Here is a 13,874-nt window from a genome sequence, read left to right on the forward strand (position 1 = left end):
GGTTTTGTCTTACTCTCAATTATGTTAAGCGACTAAATGTAGGTCAAGTTCACTCATCTTCAATACGGATTTTTACCTGCATAAAATCCCTATGTTAATGACCAGATACGATTGGTTGATATTAGATATGTCTGTTCTCTTAATTATTTTAGACTCCTTGTGTTCTAATCATATTTCAATGTTAGGGTGCTTTCCATATTAAATATGATTTATTAAAGCCAAGACGACTTTCAGTCTAGGCTGGGATGATTGGAATCATCACAAACTTGGACATGCTTAGGTTTTATTGAAATGTAGGTGTGGGGAGAAAAGGCAAGTGTTTTTTCAGCATAACGAATTTTCCACCAACTGACACTTTATGTTCACAAGGCTGTGAATTATAAGGCTTGATTTGATTATCTTTTTATTGAACAAAGAGCAGATGCTTGGCCTTTGAGGATGCTACAGAGATGGAAAAAGGATGCAGGAATGCAAAATGTTATTTCACATTTCTGCATTATCTCATCATATGTGAAATATGATTTAAGTATTATGAGATCATTTTAGCTCACCCAAACCTAAGGAGGAAATTTTAAGCCAACGATAAGGTTATATAGGGAGTCAGCAAGTAGGGATTTCCTTGAATGTTCTTGTTTGCTATTCCCGAATTTTCTTCACTACCTCCATAACCTCCATATCTAATTTCTAATATCCTTCACCGTAAGAGAGATTTGATATTAGAAAGGCAGTTCACAAAATTATACTATTCTCAAGTTTAAAGTGTAAATATTTATCAAGTTTACCTTAATATAAAAAAGCTACAAATCCAACATTCAAAAATCTGGTACTTAAAAATCAACTCATTTTCTTCCTGACGTTACTAGGGGATTATCCCTCCGTATTTCTACTTGTCCGATGTAAAGACCTCTCACAGTAGATTAGGAAAGTAGATTTGAAGTCTGAATAGACACCAGGAGGTACTTTTTCAAATGAAAGTGACTTCTTCATGATCGCATTTGGGAAACTGTCCCATCCGTTCCCAGTGCATTGTGTCAAGCTCTCTCTTCTATGCAAGCAACCACGGACTGACTGCCTGGATTTTGTCCTCCTGGAGGGCTGGGAGTGGGGGAAGGGATACATGGTGGCCTCAGAGCAAACAGGGATTGAAGGCAAGCCTCTTTCTCCTCCTCCTTCTATAGCTTTCACCAATTAGAGATTCATTCCATCTAATATCTTCTTTCTAAAATGCAGAATTTGGTGGAGAGAGGGAAAGGGATTTTATTTTATTTTAATTTTTTAAAGATTTTATTTATTTATTTATTTGACAGAGAGAGACACGGTGAGAGAGCCACCCAGGAGCCCGGGAAAGGGATTTTAAATCCCACTTCCACTTGGGTGAATATGAATGACTTAAACAGAAAATCAGATCTAGGGTGCCTGGGTGGCTCAGTCGTTAAGCGTCTGCCTTCGGCTCAGGTCATGATCCCAGGGTCCTGGGATCGAGTCCCACATCGGGCTCCCTGCTCGGCGGGAAGCCTGCTTCTCCCTCTCCCACTCCCCCTGCTTGTGTTCCTGCTCTCGCTATCTCTCTCTCTGTCAAATAAATAAATAAAATCTTTAAAAAAAAAAAAAAAGAAAATCAGATCTAAACCTGAGATGGCACATGGGGAAATTCTCACTGTGGATTGGGACAGGAAAAGGAGAGGGGACAGTTTCAGCCCCAGGAGAATCAGGGCAGAGGAAATAGCTGCTTTACTTAAGACCCGCTGGCAAAATCCTCGTCTGGGAGGCTGAAGCCTGCAGCTCCCATCAGACTCTGTCTATCTTTGGATTTTTCCAGTTTAGCCTGATCTACCCCTTCACACCACACCTCCCAATCCTGACCCTACAGAGCCCGGAGACATGGAACAGAGACCGAGAAAGATTTATGTACGAAGGGTTGTTTTATCATCACCTTCTCTTTCTCTCTATTATTGGTGTGCTGGTGTAGCATCCCTGAGACTTTCCTATTCACTCAATCCCCACCCCATTTTAAAACAGGTATCTATGGTAACCACATTTTCCTGTGCTGAAAACCAGGACATATGATCTGACAAAATAAATGTGTTCTCATAACAACAACAGGGTAGAATCTCTAAAATCAGGTCTCTCTTGCAAATCCAGGTTGTGTGCTTAACAATGTGAATGCTTTTCACAAAATGTCTTTAACAGGAGCCTGGCAAATTTCTTTCTAGCCACAGCTTAACAAACAGGGCCCCAGGGTTGGGATTTTGGTCAGGGTCTATTCCTTTTAAATCGCATCTGCAGAACCTCCATAACTAAAGCAACCTGAGAGGGGGGGATTGGCTCCAAGGACACCAAGTCTGATTTCTGCTGATGCTGCTCCCCGTCCCACACTGTCCCAGGGATTCTGTAGTATGTCATTGCCCTGGATTCTTCCTGGTTGTTTTTTTTAATTTAATTTTTATTTTTTTTATAACACTCCCACCTTTTCCTTTTTTGGGTGAAAGAATCAGTTTAATTGTAAAAACAACATAACAATACTAAGGGCAATTTGGAAAACAATGGATCACCAATAATCCCATAATTTCAATATATCTATTTTAATATTTGCATACGTTATTCAAATCTTTGTAACTAGATTAATTTTGTTTCTATTTCCTGAGGATGACTTTATGACTCTTTTGTGGATTCGGTTTGACTCCCAGTGATTATAAGCATACTATTATTTGACTAACTTGCTCTGGTTTTCCTAATTTTCAGCTTATTTTTTTCTGATGCCCCGTTCCCTCCCAAGTAGGGGCTTTAAGCCTTGAGCCTTGCAGAGGGCTGCACCCTGTGAATGCATTAAGCTCTCTGAGGTCTGTGGGAGCTAGGACATGTCAGGGCTAGTTTATGAGTAAGAGAGTTCAACTTCTAAGTTTGGTTTTAACTGGAAGGAACTGCAAGGGAATGAAGGACTTGCCTTAAATGTAGATGGAATTGGTAGAGTGTTTTAAGAACCGATAGTAACTCTTACTGGATCAAAAATAATTTCCTATGTGCCTGAAATTTCCACCATTTGATTTGTTTAATGATTTTATGCATAAAGTAATAATTATTTTAGATGCATTAGCATCACAGTTGAACAGTTTACTGCAATTGATTCTTGAGAATAAGACTGAAAGTAAGTTTTGAAGTGGAGAGTAGAGAAGCATGGGACCCTGGGCCACAAGCGATAACATGGTTTGCAGAGCATGGGCCCTTGGGATCGCGTTGGGGATGAAGGGTAGTGGGGCAGATTGGAAAGGTCCTCAAGGTTGATTCTGCCGACTTCCCACTCATCAGGTTCTAAACAGTGTGAACTAATCTGTTCCTCAGCAGCAAATAGTTGGTTCTCATGACTTTCCTTCTACTCGATTTGGTTTTGATTCGATTCTGAACTACGAAGTTAATAGAGGCTAGTTAAGGGTCTGACACAAAGCCTTTACTCCATTTTTCATAGTTGCTCAGTTGGAAATTACCCAGTAGATCAGTCATGATTAGAGGGTTTATTTGGACTCAGCCATTCATTAAACCTCCAGTTTGGATTTTTCAAAGGCTGCGTGTAGATTTTCTTTTCTTTGTGACTCTGGCAGAGGTACCAAAAGTATTTATTTAAAATTAAAACTGAAAAAAAAAATTAAAACTGAATTCAACTCACCAATTTGTATGCTAGGGATCGAATCTTTCTGTTGATTACAAAGCGGACTGATTTCCAGTTCAAATTTCTGTTCAAGGTCACCTAAGAAGAAAGAAGAAGAAACACTGGTAATCTAGAATTTGTAAAAATGAGTGTTTCTAGCTTTAGTGATCTAGTTCAAAGAAGTTATTCTGGGAATTACCGTTTGCTGCCTGTTACCATTAGGAACTCCCTAGCACCCGCTTGCTCTGGTAGCTTCTGAAAATTGAAAATATCAAGAGTGTCAAGGACCATTTACAATAGGCTCATTGTAAATAGGTATGCTCTGGGGCTAGAATAAACTTTTGACCAAGATCTATAAAAACAAGGATACAAGTAATGAGCAATTTCCTACATGAAATAGAAGTTCTGGCTTTAAGTTACAGGTTAAGAGAACAGATTTTGTGCTCCCCCAGCCTTTCCCCCGGCCTGAGCCTAGTCTGATTTCCTCTGAACAACCAGGAATAGTGAGCAGGCAGGAAATGGGTGGAGGTGAGGGACTAGAAAATCTCACTTGAGGAACATCTCCGTCTATAGCTACAATATTAAGCAGAAATAAAGATTATCACCTTTAATCCGACTTAGTGTCACCTTGTGTAACTAAAGTTAAAAAAAAGTATAAAATTCAGAAAAATACTTCTTTTCAATGCCTTTGCCAGCTAGAAGACCAAAGGCCAAATGTACCATGTAAAGCTTTATCAGAATACTTTACCAATCCTTCGGGGGCTGAAAGATTATGGGTAAATTTTGTGTTGGGAAAAACAGTCTGGTTAATCAGTAGAGAAGCTGGTCCTCAGAAACATTAGCTGAGTTCACAGTTGTGAATGTACACCTCTAAACGAGAGGAGATCGAAATACAACATTTGTATCGTGCTTAGTGCGTGCCAGGCACTATTCTAAGCATTTTACATATGTTAATTAATTTCATCCTCATAACAACTTCATTGTAGTACCCATATTACAGATGAAGAAACTGAGATGAAGGGAAGTATTTTGACCCAAGTTGTCACATTACTAGTAAAGGGGGGAGCCTAGATTCCAACCTAAAAGTCTGGCTCCAAAGTGTCTGCACCTAACAGCTGAGCTGGAACCTAAGAGCTGCCACACCTCTGTCATTTGTTTTAAGCCTGTAGCCCTGCCTCCTGTGGTCCCCTGGGCCCTGGTTATTCTCACGACTGAGGTAAGGAGATCAGTGTGGCTTAACCCGAGGAACCCAGGGAAACCAGATGATAATAGCCTTCTGAGGACAGGGCATGATGGGTGGCACCTGGGTGGCTCATTCGTTAAGCGTCTGCCTTCGGCTCAGGTCATGATCCCAGGGTCCTGGGATCGAGCCCCGCGTCGGGCTCCCTGCTCCGCGGGAAGCCTGCTTCTCCCTCTCCCACTCCCCCTGCTTGTGTTCCTGCTCTCGCTATCTCTCTGTCTCTGTCAAATAAATAAATAAAATCTTAAAAAAAAAATAAAATGAGTTCTAATATTAAAATGAGTTCTACTCCTAACTTCCATAATTCTATTCATCGTGATTTTTCAGTCAGGCTTGACACTTTGGAGGAATCATCTTTGATTTCTCCCTTCCCTTCACCTTCCATATTGTGGCATCAAAGCTTGTCTATTCCTCTCTTGGGATATCTTTTTTCCCCTATTCACACTCTGCTTCACTCTATTCTGGCTTATTAATAACTCACTTTTAGTGTTTGCTTCTTAGCTAGTTTTCTTCCTTCAGTATTTCTTCTACTTCGAATATATGTGTTGCCTCAATTGCACTTTCTAAGATGACTCTCATTGTCATGTTCTCTACTTGAGCCTGGTTAGTGTACAAATCCACAAATCCCCACATTCTTGCTTTCTATGGGTCCGGGTTGCTATATGAAGCAGGTCCCCATTTCAGTGCCTTTGTCCATGTCTATCCCTCCCTAGGCAGACCAACAGCATCCAACAGGACTTTTGGCAATGATGGAAATGTTCTCTGCACTGCCCAGCATAGTGGCTTTTTGCAATATGATCAATAAAACCGAGGAACTAAAATTTGAATTTAATTAAATTTAATTATTTTAAATTTAACTAGTCACATATGCTTCATGGCTCTCCTATTGGAAAATACAGGACACTAACTACACATCCTCCAACACATCCAGTTCAGAGTCTATGTCCTCAGTACCAATCTACTCCTGTGACCTCCACTGAGAGGTCATCCAATTAGATCGGTTATTCATTCAACATAGACTTATAAAGAACTGTACATTTCAGATTCTCTGTTAATCAATGTAGAGAATACAAAGAGGAAAGTTGCATCATTTTGCTCCTCCAGGAAATTTACTGCCTAGTATCTTGAGGTTATGAACCATTAACTATACTTCTTTGTATCCTTCACGACCCCTCCATGGGGCTTTGTACATAGGGAAACTAACAGTTGTGCTAAGGTTTAGACAAAGCTGGAAGCAGATGTTCAATAGAAACTCTTGGGAATCTTGGTTGATTGAGAAGCTATCAATCGGTGGTTACAAGACAGAGATTCTACTTCCTTAAAACATGGAGAGGAGGGAGTTGAATGATGTTCAGAATCCTAATTTCTGTTCTCAGAATTTAATGCTATTTTCCTAATTCATGGGATGTCATCTTCCTTCCCCCCTAAGTCCTCAACCTTGATTTTAAAAGTTTTCCTCTGCTCAGCATCATGAGCAATTAAAGATACTTAGATACTTGGGCTAAGACTATGAGCAGTCTGTGGAAACCCAAATCCTAAACTGAGAGCCAGAATAAGATTGATCAAAATGATACAAATGGTGCTTATAGAATTACAAAAATTAATTCCCTAAAGAGGATAGGCAGTTTGGATGACCAGAGAGTCCAGTCTTTCTTTCTCCTTTTAAACAGGTAGAACTTCTGCATGACCATAATGCTATTAAATTAAAAAGGACCTGACATACCCTCTCTGTATTCCTTCCTCTGCCAGGAGACACGCCAGAGCAAAGTGCATGGAAGCTCACCTTTTGTGGTCAGAGTTACACGTGTTCTAGTTTGTTCTATCTTATAACACTGCATGTGCATATATTGTTAGGACAACAATGGGTTTTGGTAAAGAGATCTTATGGATTCCCTTTCTTGGTTGGTCCTATTTACTCCATGTAGTTAATAACTTCAATTCCCCAGCTCCGTGGGGCTTACTATCTGCCCAAGGGACATGGCCTCCTGCCTCAAGTTGCTCATCATCTAAATAGGAGGTAAGATAAGCAAAGGAAAGGGTTAAATGGCAATCAGTGCCAACAGGGGCAGACGACTGAGTCAAAACCAAGAGGGACAGAGGAGGATCTCTTTTCTGCCCCATCGTTTGATTTCCAAGCATGAGGATCGTAGCCCTTCTCTCATATTGCTATTTCAATATTTTCTATATCACAGAGTAAATACTTGTCTGATCTAAGCCTCCTGTTCCAATTTCATCATATTTCCTTTTGTTTTCTCTCTGTCGAGATTTTATATCATAGGCCACAAGAGAACTGATTTCTGACTTCTAGCCACTCACACTCAGTCGAAGTGAAGTCACACAGAGTTGTGGGCACTCCATGAGCGCTTTTCCTCTGAGCGAAAGAGATGGTAGCAGAGCCTCCTGGCCCCACGTGAACCCAACCCCTTCTGCTTTGTCTTCTGCCTTTGGGACCATCTCAATGACACTGACACATCTTTCGATGGAAGCTTCTCCAAAAGCCTCACTGTCGCTACCTGACCTCCCCACAGAGCTGGTATGTGGGACACTTCAGGCTTTATTTGTTCTCAGCCTCTCAAAGCTGATCCTGTCACTAACGTCAGGGCACTGTTGTGCCTGAACAGACATCCTGAGCACTGAAACCAGGCCTGAGGAAACGAGGCTGTGTTTAAAGGCCGATATCCCACCCAGCGTCCAGATCCTGTTCGCTAATTCATAGCCTTATTTCTGAATGAGGTTAATCTCTTAAAAATTATACCGAACTTGAGGCCATTTCTCTCCTCCCTGAATATGTTTGAGAGGATGAGCTCAATTCTTGGTCAGTTGTGCTCGGGTTCATTACTAACTTTGTTTAAGGAGGGCAGGGGAAGGAATACAGAAGGAGTCTAAGTCCCTTCAGAGCTGAAAACATTGACCCCAAACGGCATTTCGCCTTTAGGCTGTGTTAAGCTCTTTAAAATGAAGGTCAGAGTAAAAATCAAGCTGTCCCTCACATTCTTACATCCACAGAGGAAAGCCATTAAAAAAATGACATATACATATATATAAATATATACACACACATACATTTATTTCCCACTTTTGCTCATTTTTATTATACCTCTTGACTACCTGTTTTCATAGTAAGACAGTGTTATTTATTTTTAAATTATTTCCAAAAAAGGGCCAGATGGTTTGCAAGAGAGTCAAAGAGAAAGGTTAGGAAAGAGTTGATGAAAGAACAAATGTCATGATAGATTGCCATTTCCTGTTTGATTAGGATAAACGTCCAACAGGAAGAGGGGCGGGGAGAACTCAGCTGTCAGATCACGACTAACCTTGCCTGTAGAATTCTTCACAGACTCTTTCACTCCATTGCTTGCTCATCTCCCAGATTCTGCAAGGATTGCAAATGTCGGCACACTTCAAGGCAATCTGAGAAATGACAGGGCGGGGAGAGATGGTCAGAGGATGACCCTCAGCAGCAAATGCACCCTATGCCCAAGGGCCCGTCCCACCCTCCAGGGTGCCTCATGGTCCCAAGCCCATATTTACAGAGCGCCTCTTCAAGAAACAGCACTTCTTCACCACCACACAAAACCTTCATTCAGAATTCCCACTTTATAGCTTTGAGAAGGAGAGAAGCGCCACCGTCCAAGGACACAGAGCTTTCTGGAGGAGGCTTGGCGTGGGGTGGCCAAAGAAAGCGGGCAGTCTGGCTCCTTCTCTCGCCCCACCCCTTGAGAGCAGGGAAGCCGCAGGGGCCCCAGCCAGGTTCCAGTGAGATCATTTGGACCTCACCCTCACAGTGGCCACACTGACAGACTCCGTGTGTCACTTCACCTCTGCGTGCGCTCTCGTGCCTGTGTCTGTGTCCTAAGCAAGCCCCGACTGCCAGCCAGGGAGCTCGGTCCTATCAAACCTTGGAGCGTGTTGTTTGCAAAGCTCATTCAAGGCTTACCTCACACTGGTCTGGATCGGGGATGCTGACTCTAAGAGGGTTACCTTGAATTCCCAGAAAAGTAGATTCTCTCCCTTAACCACTGCCCGCTGAGATGGGCCCCCGCTAGCGCGCCCTGCCCACCAGCAAAGTCTATCTGTTTTGACCCAGTTCCTTGGCATCATAGAATCGCTGACCGTGCTGGCGTCTGGGAAAGCCCCGATCATATTAAAGCTACCAATTTGATTGTTGAGGGGGACACCAGTCCAGATGGAGTAGGTGAGGGGCAGAAGTCACCTCCAGGCTCTGCCCTTCAGGAATTCATTTGCGTTAGCAAGTTTTCCTTTTGAGATGCAAGTGTGCCGGCCAATTCTTTCAGCTACTCCCAACCAAGCTGGAGTCGTGAGCACCAGATACCTTGATCCTTGTGGCACCCAGGGACTGAACACGAGTTTGGAAAGAAAAGAAGGACAGAGACCTAGTTCTACAGCTGGGAGGAAGGCATTTTCTCAGAAGGATGGAGCACTGGGGACAGCCACAGAGGGCAGCAGGAAGGCATGGAATAAAACCACTGTCCGGTTCAGTCTGCCGTGTGCAGCACCATTTCCCTGGGTAAAGTTGGTCTATCTAGATGAATCCAGGGTCCATCCATTCAGCCTTTTGTGCCAAAAGGAAAGAAGGAAGACAAGAGAAAATACAAGAAAAGGGCTCTGGTTTAGACACCAGCTCAGACCTCCACTCCTGGGGTCCACTCGTCTTCTTGTTCTCATGTCACAAATGCCTTCTTGCCGTGGAATGAAGCAGGAAGGGTCGCGCCTGACACAATTTAGTTCATTCAGTTAAACTTAACCTAATTTATTGACTGGCGTCTAAAATTGGTAAGACTAGGTAAACATGTTTGTGAGTGATGAATTTAGGAATAAAAGGAAGTAAAGCAGGGTTTGATGAAACAGGTTTTACGTGAAGGAAGATTACTTGGTTTTCAATTTTGTTCGTGCTACAGTTAATATAATCTAGTTTTGTGTTACAGAAACGGTATTTCTAAATTGTTCAGGTATCACAGTGGTCACTTCTACATTGAGCCACAAAACGTGGTAGGTTCTTACCACGTACAATCGTCCCGCAGGGCTACTTTGTGGTTACTCGGCTACCGATCAAGGAAAAGTGAGAGATTATCAACTTAATGATGCGAAACCCAGATTTTGCTTGCTTGGAAACCACTTAAAAATTTCATGTGTCTCAGAGCTTTTCATAAGGTCGGTCACTGCTCTAACTTATCCAGTGGGGGATACTCCTTCTCACAGGTGCTAAAGTGACTGATCACATCCCGAAGAAGCGTTTTTACTCAGCAAGGATGGCAGCCTTTGGGTTGTTGTTGTTGTTGTTTACCTGAAGCATAAAATGCCTGTCGTGTACATCCTCCAGTCTTAAATCTTTATTGTGGAGGTGCGTTTTCAATCTGGTCAGAAATTCATTCTGCCTGTTGATGTCTGTTGCCAAGATCAAGGAGCCCAGCTGCTGTTCAATATCCTGTCTGCATCCACAAGAGGGAAAGAGAAGACACACACACACAAAGCAGATCCTTTTGAGGAGGGTGATTGATTCTGCCACCATCAGGTGGCTTGTAACCTCATTTCTGCCTTTGATTCTGTTTGTCACCGAGAGTCCAGTCCCTCTGAGCCCAAGGGGGATTCTCTCACCCACGGTCACTTCTGTCTTTGGGCAGGAGGTGTGCTAATAACTGTACAGCGTGATTGAAACCTTGAGTGAACAAAGTTGTGGTAGTTTATACATTCCCATGGTAACCATGGGTCTAAAACCTGAAAATTGACTAGAAATGCATGCTTTAAGTGGGACACAAAAGGACTGATAGAATCGCAGGAGTTTGGGTTGTGCTCCTAAAGAGTTGAAACCAGCTCAAACATTCAGATTTGCATGGGGAGAAAAGGGCATAATGATAGTACTAATGAGGAAGATAATAATAGTGACTATGCTATGGTATGGAAAGATACACCAACGGAACAAAATAGGCCAGGAAAGATACCGGAACTTAAAAAAGAATCATGGGTAGTTAAGACACCATTAAAAACCAGTGGGCAAGCAATATATTAGTCAACAAATGGTATAGGGAAAATGAGATATTTTGGAAAATTAAGCAAATTAGAGCTTTACCTCACACCGAGAAGGTAATCAATAGAAGAAAAGATCTGTAACTATTTTTAAAAATTCATCTTTAAAAATTCAATATAGGGCAACCCTCTCAGGTCCCCTCCCTCCTTGGGAGCTTTGTACTATCACTTTGCTATCGCTCAATAAACCTTGCTTTGCTGCCCACCACAATAAATAAATAATAAAAATTCAATATATTTAGGTTTGTATATAACATCTGCATTTAGCAGTCTATGTGAAGTTGATGGTCGCTTATGTTTGAACTCATTCTTTACTCCTCTGCCCCCCACGTCTTAGGTATATGGTGTCAGACTTTATATCCTTTTATTTTGTAGGATGCATAGAGCACACAGAGTTGAATGAATAGGTATGAAGTAAATATCTGTCATCCCCAGCCAGGTCGAGAACATGAATACATAGGCAACTGCATACAAGGACTGACTCCTGCACCTGCCCCCATATCCCTTTTTGAATTATTGTGTAACAATTATTCTTCCTACAAAAGTGATTTATAACGCTGCATCCTACAAAGGCATAACAAACATGGCATTTTTATCTGGAATCCATAGGGATGAGTAGGCGTATCTCAGGAAATGAATATAGCTGAGCAATCAGCAGGATTAAGGCGGGTGAGACAAGTCTGGTCCCGAGTCCTTCCCTCCTTTCTTCCTTTAGTTTTGTTCTTTCCTGTCTGCTCTCTCTCCTTCTCTCTCCTCTCTCCTTTCTTTCTTTAGCTGTCCCTGCCACTTACCTCCTCCTTTCTTCTCCTTCTTACTTGATTTCTTACTCAAGTTTTTAGTTCTTTTGCATTTAGTTCTTTGGATCTTTCCAACTGTTCTAGCAAAAGGCACAGGTTTTTATGCCATGCATGATGATTGGTTTTATTTCATTCCAGGAGGTAAAAAGCTATCAGATTTAAAATTCTTCCTGCAAATGCCACATTCCTCTGGGTGCTAGGAAACAGCACCAGGTAGTATCACAGGGCCAGGAATAAACGTAGGAGCCCAGAGCACACTGCCTGTTCTATAGAGATGCAACTTGGCACTTGACTTTAAGTTATGCAACCTTCAGAAAGAAGGGTGCAGGGATTTATCTATCTACTCTCCTCTAGCTATCCTGGGCTCTGCGCGTTTAATTTAACAGGTCAGAATTAGTGGTGGCCTTGAAAGATGTTACAGCAGTTAACTCAGGACCATGTGGAAAATGAGGTACTGGCCTTGGATTTAGTAGGACTTGGCCTAAATACCTGGGCTAACAAACAGTGGACCAGGAAACTAGTATCTCCCTTTCTGTTTCAAATGCAAGAGACACAGGTAAATTAATGGCCAAAAAAACCCAGCCGGGGCCAATTCAGTTACTTTAACAAAAGACAGTTCAGGAAAGAATTTCTGACTTCTATTTTTGCTAAGACTGGCCATTACAAAACAAACTTTATTGAACTAGTCTTAAATCTAGCTTGAGATCTCCTGTGTTCCTTCTTGATAAATATTTATTATTTGGATCTTCGTGGGAGGACAATGTTGCTAACATAAAAGACAAGAATTGGACAAAGCAGAGCATTGATGCTGAAGAGTGTGAAAGCTGAGAGCTGTTTATTATCCTTCTTCTTGATGTTAGGTCATAGACTGTGCAAGGGCCTTTCAAAGCTCACGGAGAGATTCGGATTCTGGGTTGCTGTAACTGACACCTGATCGACAACCAAGCGCGGGCAGGAAGCGCAGCCGGCTGGCTCCCTGCCATTAACCCTGGTGTCTTCAGCATGCCCTGGAGAAAGGAGCTGATCTCTAAGGTGTGGACATCAGTACGTTTCAGCTCTACACCGCTTACGTCATTTCCTCTGGCAAGTGAGCAAGAAGCCTTGATTCTCGAAGCATGCCGATTGTAGATCGCCAGTGGTGATTCTCCAGCACAGACATATTCTAGAAAGAAAGAAAAAGCTATTAATGAGAGCGAAGTCAGAGTCTGATCTTTCACACTGCACACAGTTTCCCTGAGGCCAGTGTTTTCCCTCCAGCCAGTCTACCTGGTGACAAAGGGGCAGACGAGAAAGGGAACATGAAATAAAACAACCACAGGCTTATAATGATGGTGGGATAGTGTCGGGGTAGTGGCTGGGCTGGCCCTTGCTGACCCTCCCCTGGTGGGTCATTCTCTCTTGCCCCTGCCTCCGTTTTTCGTAGCTAAGTCAGGCAGCACTCAATGTAGAAGAAAACAAGTGAAGCAGGTAAAAATAGGCAGTAATGGATACCATGTGTCTATGTGCATAACATAATCCAAGATTATACTACTCAACTGGTCAGAGGCGGGCCTCACAACCTCCGATCCACTGCACTGACCATTGTTTCTCCACGCCGATAAGAACCTTCTGTGTCTGAACCAGCCCTGCAGCTGGTGACATATTCAGATTCCTGAGTCCCAGTCAATACAGTTTTGATTTGGTAGGTTTGTGGTGAGTAATTTTCATGTTAACTAGAGCTTGAGAACCACTGCTATGGAAGCGGCTTTATCAATAACCTTCGTGATCAGTGTATTGGTATCTAGCCTTTTAGGGATGAGTTTCAATCCACAGTTGCTTCCTTGTTCAATGATCTTGATATTTCTTCCCTCGTGGGAACCTCTACTATGTTTCATCTCTCCTTTGACCTTATTGTTATCTTAAATAGGCTGCTTGTGTACACATTAGCTAACTGTTTAAATTAACGACTAGTTCTTACAATCCATTGTGTTTTATGCGAATCAGCAAGCATTATGACCTTGCCACTGACCTGATGCACATAGGATTGAATCCCTCTGGTCCCCAGGAAATATTTTTGCTTTTTTTCATTTATTCATTCTCCATTTTGTTTCAAATGTGGTTATAAACTTACATAAAATACAGGAAGATAGCATTTGTTAAAAATGATAAG

General features: G+C 42.2%; 1 protein-coding gene across 2 annotated transcripts in view; it reads right to left on the bottom strand.

The window, feature by feature from the left end:
- PDE7B (phosphodiesterase 7B) overlaps positions 1–13,874 on the bottom strand; it is a 316,742-nt gene that overhangs the window by 4,370 nt on the left and 298,498 nt on the right. For both annotated transcript variants that reach the window (XM_032407821.1, XM_032407820.1), the window contains 4 exons: positions 12,796–12,887; positions 10,189–10,333; positions 8,198–8,294; positions 3,662–3,742 (listed from right to left, as the gene is read on the bottom strand). In XM_032407821.1, the coding sequence (XP_032263712.1) occupies positions 3,662–3,742; positions 8,198–8,294; positions 10,189–10,333; positions 12,796–12,887 (415 nt within the window). The remainder of the gene's footprint in view (positions 1–3,661; positions 3,743–8,197; positions 8,295–10,188; positions 10,334–12,795; positions 12,888–13,874) is intronic.

This window comes from Phoca vitulina, unplaced genomic scaffold (assembly GCF_004348235.1).
Source record: "Phoca vitulina isolate PV1807 unplaced genomic scaffold, GSC_HSeal_1.0 scaffold9, whole genome shotgun sequence".
In the NCBI taxonomy this organism is placed as follows: Eukaryota; Metazoa; Chordata; class Mammalia; order Carnivora; family Phocidae; genus Phoca; species Phoca vitulina.